The sequence below is a fragment of the Oncorhynchus clarkii genome, chromosome 27, assembly GCF_045791955.1.
Source record: "Oncorhynchus clarkii lewisi isolate Uvic-CL-2024 chromosome 27, UVic_Ocla_1.0, whole genome shotgun sequence".
Taxonomy (NCBI): domain Eukaryota; kingdom Metazoa; phylum Chordata; class Actinopteri; order Salmoniformes; family Salmonidae; genus Oncorhynchus; species Oncorhynchus clarkii.
Window position 1 is genome coordinate 32,009,781 of NC_092173.1, and position 19,365 is coordinate 32,029,145.

The window sequence follows — 19,365 nt, forward strand, 5'->3', positions numbered from 1 at the left end:
TGCGCCCCTACCCAGTCATCTGAAGTCCATAGATAAGGCCCTAATTTATTTATTTCAATTGACTGATTACCTTATATGAACTGTAACTCAGTCAAATCTTTGAAATTGTTGCATTTATAGTTTTGTTCAGTGTACAATGCCACTTAAAATTGGAGGGCACGTCTAGGCTGTGTCCATATTGTGAGGGAAGTCCTTTACATTGATGTCAAATGGATTGATTTTGCATAGGACCTTCAGTGTGTGAAAAGATAGCCTTTTTACAACGTCACTTAAAAGGACTATGTATGGCCTAGTACTAAAGAGGAAGGTAGCCATACTGTGTCTTTAGTGTGAGGGGAAGTCTAAGTAATTCATGTCACTGAGGTTTAATTTATTTGGATAGGACCTTCATCATTGACAGGGGTCCCCTGAATGAAGGAATAGACTGACACTAGCCACACTGAATTGGTTTTACAGAAATGTAATGCCTAGTGTCCTAACATGATTAAAACGTACACTTGTTTATATTAATTTTTACGAAATAGACAGTTGACTTTGTGGATGTGGTAACCGTTTATCCGCAAACATGCTTAAATTCCTCACACCAGTTCTTACACTGCCGTCGCCCAAACCTGATTCGTCAATGACGAAAACCCAAAACCAGGAACTACTGCTGCTCGTAATCACATCATTTTATATGAGCCTTGACAGATTCTCACCATTTCATCTGTCCACAAGAGATTAGTCTAGAAGTTGGCCTACACTTTGTAAACCGGGCCCCTTTACGGGATTTCTTTTATTGTTGTCTTCTTGACTTGCATGGAAAAAAGACCAGAAATATGCAGTGGAGCTTGATCACTGGTGATTTTTGCTGACATGTCTCAAAAATCTTTATCCTAAGTTGACAAGAAAACATTGAATGGCATATGCAAGGCAAACAAATTGCTCTGTAATTAGCATAATAAATCAAATAAACAAAATGACCATTAAAATCCATTAGTTTAAACTAGACTTTTGTTTGCATGGGCCGCGTCTCAATCCACCGCATCGGCAGTGGAAGGTGGCGCAGAGCTACAGCAGTGTTTGTCAGACCAGGAGACATCTTTGGAAATCGGTCTTCTCACAAAATAATCTGTAGATTCAGCACGGTTTGGGCTAGACACTACTAGTAATAGCTCACCCTTTTGTAAGGAACAAAGTTCAGGGTGAGTTTGTCTCACTCAAGCGCTGTCGCTCCCACCTCACCACCTGTGTAAATTGGAATAGAAGGATGTCATTGAACCAAAGGTGTTTGCTCTTAGCATTTCTCTAAAAGAGTGCAAAAAGACTCAAAAAGTCAACGAGTTCCTGGAAAAGAAAAAGGGTTGAAATAGAATATTCAGTCATTCATATATTGTTTGTGCGCTCTGCCATGGAGTCTTTTGGTATTCTACCATTTCATTTGGTCTCTTGATTTATTCCTTGAGCAAAAAGTAGAGAAAATAGTGTTCCAAATGTGATATTTTAGGTAAGGTGAGGAATAGACTGGCAATTGAATGATGCTCAACTGAGTTTAATTGAAAAGTATGTATAAATACAAAAGAGAACAAACTGCTATGGCTTCCCAAAGAAAACAAAGGTATAATAATATACATTTTAATAAACAATTTATCTACCTCGAGAAAAACACTAGACCTACACTTTTAGGTATAAGTGATGTGTTAAAACATACGTCCCATGTAACTACAAGTAATTATTCAGCAAAATGGTTACATTCACATTTCAAAATGCAATTCCAGACAATTCATATTTTTTTTTGTAAGTGATGAAGATTAAAAAGACATTCAAAAATTGCTAAACTTTTTGTTGTTGTCAAATACCTTTTTCATGTGTCTACTTCCACCAATGCCCATAATAACCCTGTGAAACTCCAGGGTGTCATGACCTTAACCATAGTTATCAGAATAGTCGCCGCCTTGCTGCTGGGTGATGAGCTGGGACCCCCAGTTCTGCTTGTTGGTCTGCCGGCGCTTTGAGTCAGGCTGGTTGAAGACGTCTGCCTTCCTCTTCCCGCCCACATTGCCCCCACGGTTCCCCCTGGCTCCTCGGGTACTGTGGGCCCTCTGTGGCTGAAAGAGTCCCCCATGGCCCCCTCTGCCACCCCTGGGCCCTCTGATGGGTGGCCCCCTCTGCACATAGCCCCCTCGGCCCTGTGTGGGTGGTGTTCCACGGGCCCTAGGAGGGGGCGGAACTCCCCTGCTGCCACGGCCCTTCTCGCTGTACACATCCTCGTAACCGTAGTAGGGGTCCTCGTAACCGTAGTAGGGGTCCTCGTAACCGTAGTAGGGGTCCTCGTAACCGTAGTAGGGGTCCTCGTAACCCCTGCAGGGGTCATGATAGTCATAGCCGTAGTGGTCATCGTAGCTGTGGTAGTCTGGAGGGTAGGAGGCGTAGCCTCCGCGGTGACCACGGCCCCTGCCCCTATCTGGTGGAGGCATGCGTGGCGGTGGCTGGTTGTAATCGGCATTCCTGCTGAAAAACAGGAAAAACATAACTTTCAATGTAATCCCATGATGGGAGATCTACTAAATCAGATATAAGTCAATACCAGTCTCATTGGCCTCACCCTGCGTTTCTGATGGTCTGGCGCTGAGTCTTCCGCGCCTTCTTCTTCTTTGCTATTCTTATTTCAATCGCCTCTCCCCCCAGCTCCTTTCCATTCATGTCTACCATTGCCTGAGAAAAACAGAAAACATTTATCAGATATCCGAAGAATGATAAAAAAAATAAAAATTTTTTTTACTGAGGGTAACCCACCTTCACAGCGGCGTCCCTGTCCTCAAAGTGGACAAAGGCGTAGTCTTTGAGCTTATACACCCGCTCCAGTTTGCCAAAGGCAGAAAACGTCTTCACTAGTAGCTCCTCTGTGACTGAGGTGGCAAGCTTCCTGACAAACAAGACCTTCGCCTGCTGACTCACACGGACAAAGTTGAACTCCGTTTAGAGAAGTATAAATAAAAGTCAGATGTGGAACACATGGGGGGGGGGGGGGGGGGGGTGTTGTTCATGTGTTGATGTAAAACAAACAAGATGGGGCGGAAGCGAGAAATGGACAGAGAAAGTGAGAGATGACTCACATTGGCCATGACATCCGTGTCGCGCTCAGTGACCGGGTTGGCCCACTCCACAGTGACTGGGTTCCCCCACACCATCACCTTGCCACTCATGAGGCAGCGGCGTGCCTGGGCTGCAGACTTGTGGTCCTCATACTCCAGGAAACAGAAGCCACGGTTCGTCTCCTTGTCATCCGGCTGGTGGTAGAGGATCACTTCCTGAAGCCCCTCTGGAGGAACAAGAACGAGAGTGACATAACTGATATCTGACCAATGATTACCCACAGACCATAAAACCAAGTAAACCAAATTGGGGTGTCTGCACTTTCACTGACCTGTGACTTTGCTGAAGTCATCCAATATGCTCTCTCTGGTCTTGTTCTTTGGGATTGAGCCGACAAATAGGCGGTTGTTCGCTACAGATACGCACACTCCAAGGTGTTTCCTAGACCGGATTTCATAGTTGTCACACTGAAAACAAGAATAGAGGAAAGATGGCTTTGTAGGGTTGATAAGGTAGCAGGAGGATGGCCGACGACACCTCCAAAATTAAATATGCATCACATCTTGGGCCAGTTTCGATACACAGATTAAACTTGGCCCTAGACTAAAAAGCACATTCAATGAAGATACCCTATTGAAAGTGGTTTTCAAAACCAGGACATGGCTTAATCTGGGTCTGGGAAATCAGCCCTTTGGTTCTTAGAAGGTAAACTAAGACCATGTCTGACTGCAAGGACTTACAAGTTTCACCGCCTCAGCTGCTGCATCCTTGCTGCAGAAGTTGATGAAGGCGTAGCCCCGGTTCTGACCCGACAGGGGGTCCATCATTAACCTCAGATCCCAGATTGGGCCTGCCTTCTCAAACAGAGGCACCAGCTCATCTTCATACAGGTCTCTGGGGATCTTTCCCACAAACACCTAAAGGCAGAAAACCGCCTGAATGAGGGTTCCAGTGTGATCGGGGAAGAATGCTGTGGTATTGCTATAAACTTCTCAATTGACATTCATCTCTCTACTCTATATCAGTTAACAGCTTTGCCGCAATGACCATAAACCTTTCAAATAGTGTTACTTGAAAACCGAGCATCTCCAGCAGCTTTACCTCAGTTCCAATCCCAGGCTGTGCTCCTTTAAACACTTCCTCTGGTGGGGGCCCTCCGTATTTCCTCTGTCCGGTGGTGACGTCCAGGGTGTATCCTGTCCGCGCCAGCAGAGCCTGCAGAACACGCCGACAACAGCATAACCACAACAGAACTACACAACCTGAGCAGGTTCACACACACAGCAGGTTCTATTGACCCACTGAATGAATGTTCAAACAGCTGCATTTTACCTTGATCTTGGACTCAGCAGGACCCTTAGAGGATTCCTGAACTTTACTTCCTTGCTTTTCCCTCTGTCTGTATGTCTTCATAGCTGCACAAAGAAAAGCACTTTTGTTCTGGAAGGCAAACCAAAGCAGAGTTGATTCATGTATTGGTGTTATGATCAGAGGAAAAATTATAAACCCCTCAATGTCAACTTCTTAGACTCATTTGAATGCAATTATCTAAACCGACTTCTCTTTCATTCCGGTCACACTAACTCACCTGGACATGGGTCAGGTCACTTTCTTTGAACTGCGACAGTACAGACAACGCTCCCACTTCATTGAACGCCCGCAGAGCATCGATGGCCCTCTCATCTAGGTCAGCGTATGCCAGCAACCCTGTTGGTATAGGGATTTGTACTATTACAATCTGGCCTTTATCCACTTCATGCATTCATGAGCAACACCATGTTTCTTTGGAAAATAGATTACTCAGCCATTGTATGACGGATGCCCCACCAGTAGAGAATATTTTGTTGAGACTGTCAGCCACTTTCTGCGGCAGTCCGGCATCAATTAGTGTCTGGTAGTTCTCTGTGTGCTCGCCTTCGGTGGTGACTTCTATAGGCTCCTTTTCCTCCATCACCGGAGCAGAACTACTGTTCACCTCGGCAGCAGCCATTCTCCTGAGAAAAAGGGGAAAATAGATCAGATAAAAACACGATTTCAGTTTGACATTCTAATCTAAAAACCCAAATATATTGTTTCAGCTGCTTTTTACAGATGACACTAGCAACTTGTAGGGAACAAAAACGTTCCCTTTTCTAACATGTATATTTGCAAATGATGCCCTGCTGCGATAGTTACTCCCATTGAGCAAAAACCTCTAAAGGACTGTTAAAGGTTAGCATGATGCTAAAGACCCTACCGTTACGCTTGTTTACGCTGCTACTCAGTGTAAAGAAGCGTAAAGGTAGAGTTAGGTATCTTCTGGCAATCTATAACGTTTCTTTCCGATGGTAACGTTGGCTAAATATGTAACTGCATCAGAAAAGCTAACCCATTCATTTCAATGCAGACAACCATGAGGTCAAATATAAAATACATGGAGACAAGTGAATCCTACGTTTATATTGGTGGCAAGCTAGCTAGCGAACTAGGCAAGCCAACATTAAATCTGTGGTCAAGCAAACTAAAACGTTGTGAGTTGAAGCTAGCTTGGATGGCGGTGTGCATTTCTTAGTTAAGTTCCGCCCCCGCCCCCTAACGTTAGCTACCGAGTTAAAGCTGACTGGATTGTCACAATTTGTAACTTTTACATCCAGCTAAATAATCGCTTTAACGATAGAAATACAACATTTAAAATAAATAAAACCTAGTATCAAGGTTCATACGCGTAGTTAAGCAAGCTACTAGTGCTAACGTTAGCCAGCTAGTAACAGCCAAGGCCTTGTTAGCTTGCTGGACACAGAAATTTATTTACAGAAATCAAATAAACCACCGGCCAAAGAAGGTGAACAATTAACAGTTAGCAAACACTTACCTATCTTTTCCAAGAAAATAACAATATCGTAAAATATATTTTGCAGCAATTAACCAAAATATTTATCCAATATGGAAAATATGAATACGTTTCAGCAGAGCGGAAGTCGCGAAACGAGAGGAACTAAAGTATCATTTGCATTACTCCATTGATTAACTCTGCCGAAAATCTGTCCACGAAAGTAAGACTTCTTCTTCTTCTGTGACTTCTAAAATGACAGTTTGCAACCAAAAGCTGCATTACCGCCACAAACTGGACTGGAGTGTAAATCCATTACACTTTGTGAAATAAAATATGAAATTGGAAAGAAAATCAGGGCAATCCGGGAACTCGGGCGCATATTCGCGACCACAGTTGCAGCATATAACCTCAACTGGTATATGATATAATTTCCGTCTGCATACACTTGATACATGCCCACATCTTTTGCATTTATAACACTGGAGGGGATTATGCACAAAAGCTATTATAGGGTATATCATAAAGCCTAGTTTAACATGAGAAGGGAGAGACTTGTAAAAATAAGTACACCAATCACTTCACCTACTTCCTCGGGTATAACATTTGCATCCACTTGAATGTGCAACCCTGGCTCCCTGACTCATCTAGTGCTGCTCATTGGACCATATGATCACTCGGCTTACACATGCCTCTCCCTGATGTCAATATGCCTTGTCAATTGCTGTTTTCTACCTTATCCCCATACTGTATTTATTTATCTTGCCCTTTGCACCCCAGTATCTCTACTTGCACATTCATCTTCTGTACATCCTACCATTCCAGTGTTTAATTGCTATATTGTAATTACTTCGCCACCATGGCCTATTTATTGCCTTACCTCTCTTATCCTACTTCATTTGCACATGCTGTATATAGATTTTTTTACTGTATTTTTGATTGTATGTTTTTTTATTCCATGTGTAACTCTGTGTTGTTGTATGTGTCGAACTGCATTGCTTTAGCTTGGCCAGGTCGGAGTTGCAAATGAGAACTTGTTCTCAACTAGCCTACCTGGTTAAATAAAGGTGAAATAAAAAGAAAGAAAATACAATTTTGGTTAGTGATTATTGTCTTATTTCACTGTAGAGCCCCCAGCCCTGCCCAACATGCCTTAGATAGCCCTTTTGTTCCACACCCCACACATGCGGTGTCCTCACCTGGCTTAACAGGTGCCTCTAGAGACATTATGTAACCATAATAACCATAACCATTTCCCTCATTAAAATGCAAATCAATTTATAACATTTTCTGGATTTTTTTGTTGATATTCTGTCTCTCACTGTTCAAATAAACCTACCATTAAAATTATAGACGGATCATTTCTTTGTCAGTGGGCAAACGTACAAAATCAGCAGGGGATCAAATACTTTTTTCCCTCACTGTATGTAAAATCATGTGAAATGAAAATGGACAACCTAAAGGGTGTGAAGTCAGTAGGTCACATGACCAAGGATCATTAGAAATGTTTTATTTAAATCTTGTGAGATGAAAATGGATAAACTAAAGGGTGTGCAATACAGAAGGGTAGTTAGTGGACATTCTGAACCAGTAGGTCACATGACCAATGAGCTATTGAATTTCAAAAATGTAAATAAATCATTTAAAAGAGTGTGAAATGTAAATCGACAAAAAAAAGTGTGTGCAATGTGTGTCTATGCCATCGGGTTAGCTACAACCAGTTTTGAAAGTTTTAGGAGTAATGGTTAAAGAGCAATTGAAATTTGAAAAATGTGATTTGTCACTATGTAGACGGTCCCTAACTGCTCTTGGTGGCCGTAAGGAAAACTACAGGCGAATATCCGTCGAATATCCATCCTGAAATTGGCTTTACCTCGGTCTTTGCTTTATCTTGGTCTGGTCGCAGTTGTAAATGAGAACTTGTTCTCAACTGGCCTACCTGGTTAAATAAAGGTTAAATAAAAAAATAAAACCCCAGAGATAACCCCTCTGACAGGCACCCTGCTTCGGTAATGTCAGAGTCGTGTGTATAGGTGGCAGGGAAGTCAGGCGCAGGAGAATCAAACAGAGTGGAAATGGAGTATTTTAATATAAGTCCACTTAACATGCTCCAAACACTAAATATGTACATACATAAACAAACATGGGTACGAGGACCAGTCGCGCACCTATACACCAAAAAACAACACTTGACATAAAACAATCTCTGACAAAGACATGAGGGGAAACAGAGGGTTAAATACACAACAGGTAATGAATGGGATTGAAAACAGGTGTGTGGGAAGACAAGACAAAACCAATGGAAAATGAAAAATGGATCAATGATGGCTAGAAGGCCTGTGACGTCGACCGCCGAGCACCGCCCGAACAAGGAGAGGCAACGACTTCGGCAGAAGTCGTGACAGGTAATCCATTATGAAAACATTAAAAATCGTTTTGAGGCGCAAAGCACGCTTCTTCTGTTCCGCGGACATTCATCAGAATAAGACCAGCTCTTGACTCACTGACGCCACTTCATCCAAAGCATCCACGATACTCCAAATGAAACCCCCAGGTGAGAATCTCCCAGGCCCAGGAGTATGGAACGCCGCTTGGGTCTTAAAGCACGTAGTCAAAACATGATCTTTTAAATGCTACGTGTGTAAAGTAAACAGGTGCAGGTGCTAAATGAACGTATTCACACGTTAAATTACTTCTTATGGCTGGGGGCAGTATTGAGTAGCTTGGATGAATAAGGTGCCCAGAGTAAACTGCCTGCTCCTCAGTCTCAGTTGCTAATATATGCATATTATTAGTATATGTGGATAGAAAACACTCTGAAGTTTCTAAAACTGTTTGAATGATGTCTGTGAGTATAACAGAACTCATATGGCAGGCAAAAACCTGAGAATAAATCCAACCAGGAAGTGGGAAATCTGAGGTTGGGTCGATTTTCAATTTAGCCCCTATTGAAGACACAGTGGGATATTGGTCATGTTGCACTTCCTAAGGCTTCTACTAGATGTCAACCGTCTTTAGAAACTTGTTTGAGGCTTCTACTGCTTCTAATGAGCTGGTCATGCGAATTCACATGACAGGTATCTCCCGTTCCATTGTTTTTCTGAAGACAAAGGAATTCTCCGGTTGGAACATTATTGAAGATTTATGTTAAAAACATCCTAAAGATTGATTCTATACATCGTTTGACATGTTTCTACGGACTGTAACGGAACCTTTTGAAATTTCGTCTGCAACTAGTGAACGTGCTTCGTGAGTTTTGATTTGTTTACCAAAAGCGCTAACAAAGGTAGCTATTTGGACATAAATGATGGACATTATCAAACAAATCAAACATTTATTGTGGAACTGGGATTCCTGGGAGTGCATTCTGATGAAGATCATCAAAGGTAAGTGAATATTTATAATGTTATTTCTGACTTCTGTTGACTGCACAATATGGCGGATATCTTCTTGGCTTGAAGGGTCTCTGAGCGCTGTACTCAGATTATTGCATGGTTTGCTTTTCCGTAAAGCTTGTTTGAAATCTGACACAGAGGTTGCATTAAGGAGAAGTTTATCTATATTTCCATGTATAACACTTGTATTTTCATCAACATTTATAATGATTATTTCTGTAAATTTATGAGGCTCTCTGCAAAATCACCAGATGTTTTTGGAACTACTGAACATAACGCGCCAAAGTATACTGAGATTTTTTTATATAAATATGAATTTATCGAACAAAACATACATGTATTGTGTAACATGAAGTGCTATGAGTGTCATCTGATGAAGATCATCAAAGGTTAGTGATTAATTCTATCTCTATTTCTGATTTTTGTGACTCCACTCTTTGGCTAGAAAAATGGCTGTGTTTTTCTGTGACTTGGCTCTGACCTAACATAATCGTTTGTGGTGCTTTCGCTGTAAAGCCTATTTGAAATCGTACACTGTGGTGGGATTAACAACAAGATTACCTTTAAAATGGTATAAAATACTTGTATGTTTGAAGAATTTTAATTATGAGATTTCTGTTGTTTTGAATTTGGCGCCCTGCACTTTCACTGGCTGTTGTCATATCGATCCCGTTAACGGGATCTCAGCCCTAAGAAGTTTTAATTGAACGCCTACACTCATCAAATAAGCGTGTGCAAATGTGCTTGCAGGTGGTTCAACATGTGCTAAATAAACGTCTGCAATCGGTCCTGCACACGTCAAGTTAATGCCTACAGCTGCTAAATATACACCTACACACGCTAATTTAATGCGTTCCTTAATATGCTAATTTTACTAGCCAATTTCCCTAGCTCCTTCTTTCAACCAGGTTTCAATAATCAGTGTACAGTCAATTTGATGCAACAACACGTCAATTGAAGATGGCGAGAAGGAACTTCCTTATCCACTGCAAACAGACCCTAAATGAGTGCACTTGGCTTCTGCTCTCTGATAATCCTGGACTTGATGCCCTTGAGTCCACGTTAACAAGGTTGATTATTTTTTAAATACCATTAATCATAAAGTTGATCCGCACACCCCGGCCATTGCCGCAGTGAACGGCGCAGTCTTGTAACATTTTTATAGCCCTGCTAGCTATGTAAAGGTGATTTATTGTCGAGGAGTACTGACGTGAAACATGTTTTTGTATTTTTAGGTATTTTTTTGTATTTTCAGGCTGGCTAGCTATAATTGCAATGCCACTTAGCCTTAGCCGTGCTAGCTCGCGATTAGCATGAAAACATTTACAAAACTCACATAAAGCTCATTTGACCTAAGACAACCCTCTAAAAACGTTGCTAATATCTACAACATACCAGCTTTCCAACAGCACAGATATTACTTTTGAATACCCTTTGAAATTGTAATATTTCATCTAAGCCTACGATGCAGAATTTAACAACTTCAGAACCAGGAACGTTAACGTTAGTACTATGGCACTGTTTTAACAGGAATCGCAGTCCTATGTTCTCTATTTTCACAAAACTGTCGTCTTGCAGAATGGAAACCATGCAGAGGAGCCTGGGCTAGGGGAGGCTGATCAATGATGCTTCAGCAGATGATCCAATTGATCAAGTATCTCAGTTCATTCAGGAGATTCATTCGTCTGGCTGGCATGCACAACAAGGTAAGCAGCATTGTAATGGGTTGGGTTTACTGTTGTTTCTTTCACTCTTCCTTCTCCTGCTGCCCGTTGTATTCGTTCTTGGTCAACATTTCTATTTATGTCTTGGCTTTAAAATCCAATATTATAAAAACATTACTTGGCCACAATTTCTGACAGTTACTATAATTTTTAAGTGTTTTTGGAATGAGGGGGGCGGGCGGTGTGACAATACATTAAGCAGCCTAAACACAGTGTTATTGTTAAAGTGCCTTGCGAAAGTATTCGGCCCCCTTGAACTTTGCGACCTTTTGCCACATTTCAGGCTTCAAACATAAAGATATAAAACTGTTTTTTTTTGTGAAGAATCAACAACAAGTGGGACACAATCATGAAGTGGAACGACATTTATTGGATATTTCAAACTTTTTTAACAAATCAAAAACTGAAAAATTGGGCGTGCAAAATTATTCAGCCCCCTTAAGTTAATACTTTGTAGCGCCACCTTTTGCTGCGATTACAGCTGTAAGTCTCTTGGGGTATGTCTCTATCAGTTTTGCACATCGAGAGACTGACATTTTTTCCCATTCCTCCTTGCTAAACAGCTCGAGCTCAGTGAGGTTGGATGGAGAGCATTTGTGAACAGCAGTTTTCAGTTCTTTCCACAGATTCTCGATTGGATTCATGTCTGGACTTTGACTTGGCCATTCTAACACCTGGATATGTTTATTTTTGAACCATTCCATTGTAGATTTTGCTTTATGTTTTGGATCATTGTCTTGTTGGAAGACAAATCTCCGTCCCAGTCTCAGGTCTTTTGCAGACTCCATCAGGTTTTCTTCCAGAATGGTCCTGTATTTGGCTCCATCCATCTTCCCATCAATTTTAACCATCTTCCCTGTCCCTGCTGAAGAAAAGCAGGCCCAAACCATGATGCTGCCACCACCATGTTTGACAGTGGGGATGGTGTGTTCAGCTGTGTTGCTTTTACGCCAAACATAACGTTTTGCATTGTTGCCAAAAAGTTCAATTTTGGTTTCATCTGACCAGAGCACCTCCTTCCACATGTTTGGTGTGTTTCCCAGGTGGCTTGTGGCAAACTTTAAACAACACATTTTATGGATATCTTTAAGAAATGGCTTTCTTCTTGCCACTCTTCCATAAAGGCCAGATTTGTGCAATATACGACTGATTGTTGTCCTATGGACAGAGTCTCCCACCTCAGCTGTAGATCTCTGCAGTTAATCCAGAGTGATCATGGGCCTCTTGGCTGCATCTCTGATCAGTCTTCTCCTTGTATGAGCTGAAAGTTTAGAGGGACGGCCAGGTCTTGGTAGATTTGCAGTGGTCTGATACTCCTTCCATTTCAATATTATCGCTTGCACAGTGCTCCTTGGGATGTTTAAAGCTTGGGAAATATTTTTGTATCCAAATCCGTCTTTAAACTTCTTCACAACAGTATCTCGGACCTGCCTGGTGTGTTCCTTGTTCTTCATTATGCTCTCTGCGCTTTTAACGGACCTCTGAGACTATCACAGTGCAGGTGCATTTATACGGAGACTTGATTACACACAGGTGGATTGTATTTATCATCATTAGTCATTTAGGTCAACATTGGATCATTCAGAGATCCTCACTGAACTTCTGGAGAGAGTTTGCTGCACTGAAAGTAAAGGGGCTGAATAATTTTGCACGCCCAATTTTTCAGTTTTTGATTTGTTAAAAAAGTTAGTTTTATTTATTTATGTTTGAAGCCTGAAATGTGGCAAAAGGTCGCAAAGTTCAAGGGGGCCGAATACTTTCGCAAGGCACTGTACAGCCAGTTCCGGTTACCAGGCTCCTCGGACTTGGAGAGGAGCTAGAGGTGCATCTTGTTATGCCATCACTCAAGAGCAACTGAGGTTTCTGATGTCGTGTGCTTTCAGTGTGTCTCAGATGTTTCAGATATTCAACATGTGTTCCGATCAACACTCAAAAGTCGTCTAAGGTCAGTTGTTCTTGGGCGAAATGCTATAAACTACAGATTGTAGATGCATGGTTTCCAGTTTCTTACCAATCAAACAATTTAGAATGACTACAATCAAGACATGACTTTAAAATTACTATGATGATATACATTACCTCATCCCCGTCCATTGTTACAATTTTTTCCCCCAGACACTTCAATCTGTCACATGCACCATTATATTCTGACATGTCAGACTTGGCTCTGGATGAAAAGATTAAGGACTTGGAGGCTGGGACCGACAAACTTGGACCGGAAGTTGTTCGAGCACAATTAAGGGCATTGGTAATCCGGGTGCAGAGATGCAGAGTGAGGGACAGCATGATTTGTGTTAACCCGAGGGTGGCTGCCCTCAGAGCCATGTCGCAGAGGCTACATAGAAGGTCATACCGTGTTGTTGGACCAAACTCGCTATGGCACCTTGATGGAAACCACAAACTGATAAGGTAGATAGATGTATCTTTGTGATAGACACAATTATCTATATCACTGGTGAGAAGTTGTACATGTCAAATTGTTCATCAACAACTAACAGTTCAGTTTAGCAAGCAATGGCCCAATATGTCAGTCAGGTGGATAATAATTGTTTTATTGTGTTCCTGCTACTTCTGTGATCGATAGAATACCTGCATCATGAAATTAACAAACATGCTTACATTGAGGACATACTGAGGCAAAAACGGTTGGAACAAAGCATTTGTGCCTAAGTGTGAACAACAGGAGAGTCTGTCCTCTTGACTCATCAACATTGTTCCACATTTTGGATGTTAATTTAATATCGGGTCTGCTGCTTTGTTATATACTGCAGGAACCCGATGTAGCATCTATGTGGTAAAGGAGGATGGTGATGTTTGTATATTTCATGTGTTCAGCTTTTGTATCAACCAGTGCTGTCTTTTCTGATTTAGGTGGAGGATAGTCATACATGGTGGCATTGATGGGTGCAGCCGCCGTGTTTCTCTGTGCTTCCAGCAACAATCGCAGCAGTACTGTAACGGATTGCTTCATGAATGCTGTCTCCAGAAATGGCGTTCCCTCCAGAGTTAGGACGGACCATGGAGGGGAAAACAACACTGTCTGCTTGTTGAATGTAATACATATTGAAAATATTATTTAAAAAATAGAGCTACATGCATCCTTAAAACGTCGTCTTGACCTACACATTGATTACATTCTATAGTGAGCGATGCATGAGGCTACATTTATTTTTCTGTAAATCATTTTCAGAACTCAATCACATTATGTTGGACAGCTTTATTGCTTTCTCCATGTTTTTGAAATGTTTAAGCCTTTAAATGACCTTTTATAGACTACTTCTACAAACGAGGCTACACTTGTGGCACCCCATCTTCTGCACCACTTCTTGTGGTCCCCCTCCACCTATACCACTTCCTGTGGCCTCCCCTCCACCATTCCCTGAGGCTTATCGTCCACCTTCACCACACTCTTCAGTTGATGTTGGTGATGACAATGAGTAAGTCATCCCTGTAAATAATGAAATGTCTTGTTTTTACAGATGAATTGTGGGAAGTATCTGAACTTTGTTATTCTGAATGTCTCTTTCAGTGTTGACCTCCAAACACTGCTGAAGTTAATGAGATGCCAACCAAATGAACGTCATGAGGGACAACGTTTATGATTGTGCAATGAGAGGCTTTAAGAGAGCCCGCTTTAATCCGGAGGCAAAAATAGACATGGTTTTTAGGGATGCTGATGGAAAAGGGGCAGCTGATGAGGGTGGTCCCTCGAGAATTTCTCCAGCTGCTAATGAGTGCCATCCATTCCTCTGCAATATTTGAGGGGCCTGATTGACAAAAATGCCTTTCTTGCAACTCTCAAGGTGAGTTACACTTTTACACCAACAAAGACACATTTGTTTATGGCAATATATATATGACTTCAGTAAGACATTTAATTTTTGTATGTAATGTGTCCTTTGTTTACTGTTTGTCTTCTGTGTGACAGCACTCTATGATGACGTATACAAGCAGGTGGGCCGCATGATTGCTGTCTGTCTGGTACATGGGGGTGTAGAGACACATTTTTTCAGAGAGGCTGTACAGGCAAGTGTCTGGCCTAAAACCTCTGAAAGAAATTGTGGAATATGACTTCAGAGAGAAGTTGGAGAAGGTAAGTACTTTATATTGTGATAGATGTTATGTTACTGTTAATTTGCACTAAGTTTGAAAAAACCCCAGAACTTTTCCAAATGGATTTGGTTTATTTTTGTTGGCAGTCAATCTTTAAGGGTAGTGATAATCAGTTTATTGTTTTGCTAATTTGTCCCAAAACAGTTCAATAAACAATCTAATTTCCAGTTAGCAGAAATTGTTGACGAGGCACAGGAAGTGGTAATGTTGGGTCCAGTGAGATACATTCGTACATTGGTGAGGGATGCCCTGGTGGAGTCAGCCACAAAGTTCTACTTAGAAAGCAGGATACGGGATGCTCTTGAGTAGTGAGTTTCCATATATCTAAGGAATCTCAAGTTTAGTTAAATTCTTCAGGGCAAATTCATATACTTGTTTTACTTTATAGATTCAAAGAGGGTCTGGGGTGTATAGGTCTCCTGCCTTACATGAATAGACACTCAAGCCTCTTCAGAGGTTTTCATCTACGCTGACAAACCTCTTTTGGCCAAAGGCATAGCTTCTCTCTTCAAAGCAGAGCGCTCCCCACCTGGTACCAATCAATGAGCAATAGAGAGAGAAGAGTCATATGTTTCTGGAGGGACTGAGATCATTGAAGTAACATGGCCCACATCAGTAAAACATCACCTAATCACTCTCAACTGTGGGACAGCATTTTGTAGCCTTATTCTTCCATGGGCCCCCTAAGAATGTAGTAAATTAAATCCTAAACTACTTTCACTTCAGAGTATTGTGGTCTTCAACAAGTGTTACTTATGGACATTAATGTCCCCACCTTTCCTTTTTTCAGGGGGGAACACACCCTTTAACCATGGAGTGGTTCATTTTCACGTCGGGGGCTTCAGCATTCCCAGGCTGGGATTGCCAGTGAAGCCACAGCTACAGTTCTCTGCAACCGCACGGCAAGCGGTACCGGAGCACCAAGTCTAGGTCCAAGAGGCTTCTAAACAGATTCTACCCCCAAGCCATAAGACTACTGAACATCTAATCAAATGGCTACCCAGACTATTTGCTGCTACTCTATGCATAGTCACTTTAGCTCTACCTATATACTAACTCGACTAACCAGTAACCCCACACATTCTCTGTACCGGTACTCCCCCTGTATATAGCCTCGCTATTGTTATTTTACTGATGCTCTTTAATTATTTACTTTTTTTGTAACTGCATTGTTGGTTAAGGGCTTGTAAGTAAGCATTTCACTGTAAGGTCTACTACACCTGTTGTATTTGGTGCATGTGACAAAGACAATTTGATTTGATTTAAAGAATTCATTTAAGGGGAATTATCCAGAACGTTCATTGCATGACCACCTAGTAAGTTCAGAATACTGCAGCCAATGTTAATTGATGTGTCCCAAAATAATTGATATTATGAAAGTTTCCGACAGGATTGTCCATCAGCAAAAAAAAAGTTTTCAAAAACATTACAACCAATCAGAATAAATTGGACACAGTAATACATAATGCAGCGTTAATATTTAAATACATTTATGATTTTAGTGGGTAAACTGAGCATTATGCAAAGTAGTTCAGTCATGTATGTCAAGGGACTATGTTCCAATATGTGCAATGTTACCATAAATAAATCTTACAGTAAATATGGACATTTCCTTTACATGTGTTATGGCAATAAAATACACTGTAGTTGGTACATAGGTCATGGTGCAGCAAGTTTGAGGGTAGTGGAGAAGCACAAGTGGGACTTTGAGTGAAGTAACTGAGGGCAGAAAAGGATATCAGGGTGCCCAGGAACTTGCAGCTGCTGATCATCTCCATGTCAATGTACAGTAGATGGGAGAATGGTCAAGTATCACCATCTACTTTGTTTTGCTTATGCTGAGACTTGTCCTATCACCATTGTCAGGTCCCACAGCTCCTTCATGTACTCATGTGTACCATGGTAGTGTCAGGTCCATTCTGGGGATACACATTCTTATAATGTAAAAAATCTAATTTATTACAGGATTTACACCCAGAGCCTGCTAACCAGTTTGTGGGTAAGGATGGCGTTGAACGCAAAGCTATAAAAGAAAATGCACTCTGACGTATGTAAAAATGTATAATTGACATTTGTTGGGACAATAGGCAAACTGGAGTTGTACATAATGTCATACAATCCTTTGTTCCAGTTTTATTTTTTTTATCGATATCGACTGGGCTGCAGTGGAGACGGTAAGAAGCTTTGATATCATGGGGACCTAACTTCTAACGTCCTTTCCTGGTACACCCAGACAGACACTGCAGTCAAATGCCAACCAGCTGCTCTCCGTCCTACGGTGGCTGAAGATGTTTTGCCCGACGTCAAACATTAACAAGAGTGTCAGATTGAAGTGTCTGGAAAAAATGTAAACAGAACCATAAGAGCAGATTACTTTGTCATCTTTACTGGCACAGTTTTAAACTGTCTAATTGTAGTCACTTTCAATTGATTCATTGACTCCAAGAACCATAGATTGTTTGTAGTTCATAACATTAGCACAACTGACAAACGTTGCTCGACTTTAAATTGGGATACATGTTTTAATAACATTGGATATTTGATTGGACTTAATGTTGCATACCTTATGTTGTGCATGCCAACCAGTTAAGAATCACCTAAATTAATTGATACTTGATGAATCAGGTCACCTCTGCTGCTTTATCAGCCTCTCCCTTGCCCACTCCAAGCTCCTCTTCATGGTTCCCTTCTGCAAGACACAATTGTGTGAAAATAAAGCGGAAGGAATGGGAACCCTATTCCTTTGAAGCAGTACTAGGTATATGCCTGAATTTATTTTATTCTAATAAGCTTCGATGGAATATATTAAAAAAGTGAACGTGCACATTAGTCTACTCTGTTCGAAAGCTGACATGTAACGTTAGCAATGGTTTTATAAGGTTGTCACTAGCCAAATTTGCTTTGTGAGCTTTCTGTGTCTTCATGCTAATCGCTAGCGCGGCTAACGTTAGCGTTTAAATGAAAGCCAGTCTGAATAAGTTGTTTTGCTTAAATACAAGGCTTTGGGTTAAAAACGTAACTGCCCTGCTTCAGTACTAGCCGATAAGTCACAAGCTACCTAAATTGTCTTAAGTCAATTATAAAGCAAAATAAAGACAATAGTCCAAAAAAATCGAGAACTACCAGGATTTTGAGCATCTCCGTTGTCTAATCTATGCATGCCTGGCCCTGCAAGCAAGCAACCATCTTGCTAGTATGTAAATTAATTTACCTTGATAGCATTAACACAGTCCAATGTGTTTCCGTGGCTGTTATAGTTTACATGTTTTTTTCAGCATTGTTTTTAATAAAACATGACGGTGCCGTTCACTGCAGCTAGAAGTATGACCGAGAAAAGTTTGAGGCTAACTAATGTATGATATAATATGGCCGGGGTTCGAGGCTACCGACGTTAGCTAAATTAGCTAGCAAAATATCTGATTTAGCTTATGCTAAACACTGCTGATCCTGGTGCTAGATTAATGTTAGCTGAATTTTATAGCCAGTGATGAGAAACAGATCCTTCCACTGTAAACTAGCTGATAAACTTTACGATTCAGTAACAACAAATTTCAAAGTTACCTTGTAATTGTTCAAACTCGGCTTGCAGTGGAAAAGGACGTTCCTTCAAACTGTGTAACCTGATTGAAAGAAGGAGCTAGGGAAACAATTAGCATTTTAAGGAACTCGTTCAATTAGCGTGTGTAGGTGTATATTTAGCAGCTCTAGGCGTTAACTTGACATGTGCAGGACCGCTTGCAGCCGTTTATTTAGCACAAATTGAACAGCCTGCAAGCACATTTGCACGCTATTTGATTCGTGTAGGCGTTAATTGAACGCGTTAATACGTTAATTTAGCGCCTACACATGTTTACTTTACACACGTAGCATTAAAAGGATCGCGTTTTGACCACGTGCTTTAAGACCCAAGCGGCGTTCCATACAGGTGACATCAACCCCCTCACTCCGACTATAAACGAATCTAGGGATTTCTTAGTTTCCATCACAACTTTACTTATTTTGTTTCCTTTCTTTTTCACGACCGTAGCCCACTCGTTCTTACACTCCGAGTCTCAATGTTCAATTCATGGTTTATTTGATCGAATGAAGTTTCGTAATGGTAGGTTGTTACGAATGCACTGATATGAGTTGACACACTTGGAATTTCGGCAACTTTGAAAAAACGACTTTATATCAGTGTTATATGCATGTTCACACGCGTATCTGCCGTCTCATTGACTAGAATGGTCCCACTTCAACTGCTGAGGGA

At 41.2% G+C, this 19,365-nt stretch overlaps 1 protein-coding gene across 8 annotated transcripts; it reads right to left on the reverse strand.

Moving 5' to 3' along the window:
* Positions 1-533: 533 nt before the first annotated feature.
* Positions 534-6,109, reverse strand: LOC139385865 (heterogeneous nuclear ribonucleoprotein R-like). 8 transcript variants are annotated; one of them, XR_011628988.1, is made up of 12 exons: positions 5,927-6,100; positions 4,903-5,069; positions 4,664-4,782; positions 4,408-4,515; positions 4,177-4,290; positions 3,816-3,992; positions 3,407-3,542; positions 3,096-3,301; positions 2,776-2,928; positions 2,585-2,694; positions 1,839-2,490; positions 534-1,227 (listed from the first exon to the last, which is right to left on the reverse strand). XR_011628988.1 is itself a non-coding variant. In XM_071131142.1 (12 exons), the coding sequence occupies exons 2-12, from the start codon at positions 5,063-5,065 to the stop codon at positions 1,905-1,907; spliced, it is 1,668 nt and encodes a 555-aa protein (XP_070987243.1). In that variant the 5' UTR covers positions 5,066-5,069; positions 5,927-6,100; the 3' UTR covers positions 1,697-1,904. The 8 variants fall into 8 exon arrangements, 7 of the variants coding, with proteins under 7 accessions (XP_070987240.1, XP_070987241.1, XP_070987243.1 ...); XM_071131142.1 differs by lacking the exon at positions 534-1,227 and having other exon boundaries at positions 1,697-2,161; positions 2,366-2,490; XM_071131143.1 differs by lacking the exon at positions 534-1,227 and having other exon boundaries at positions 1,697-2,161; positions 2,366-2,487; positions 2,776-2,925; positions 5,927-6,085.
* Between the last annotated feature and the right edge of the window lie 13,256 nt (positions 6,110-19,365).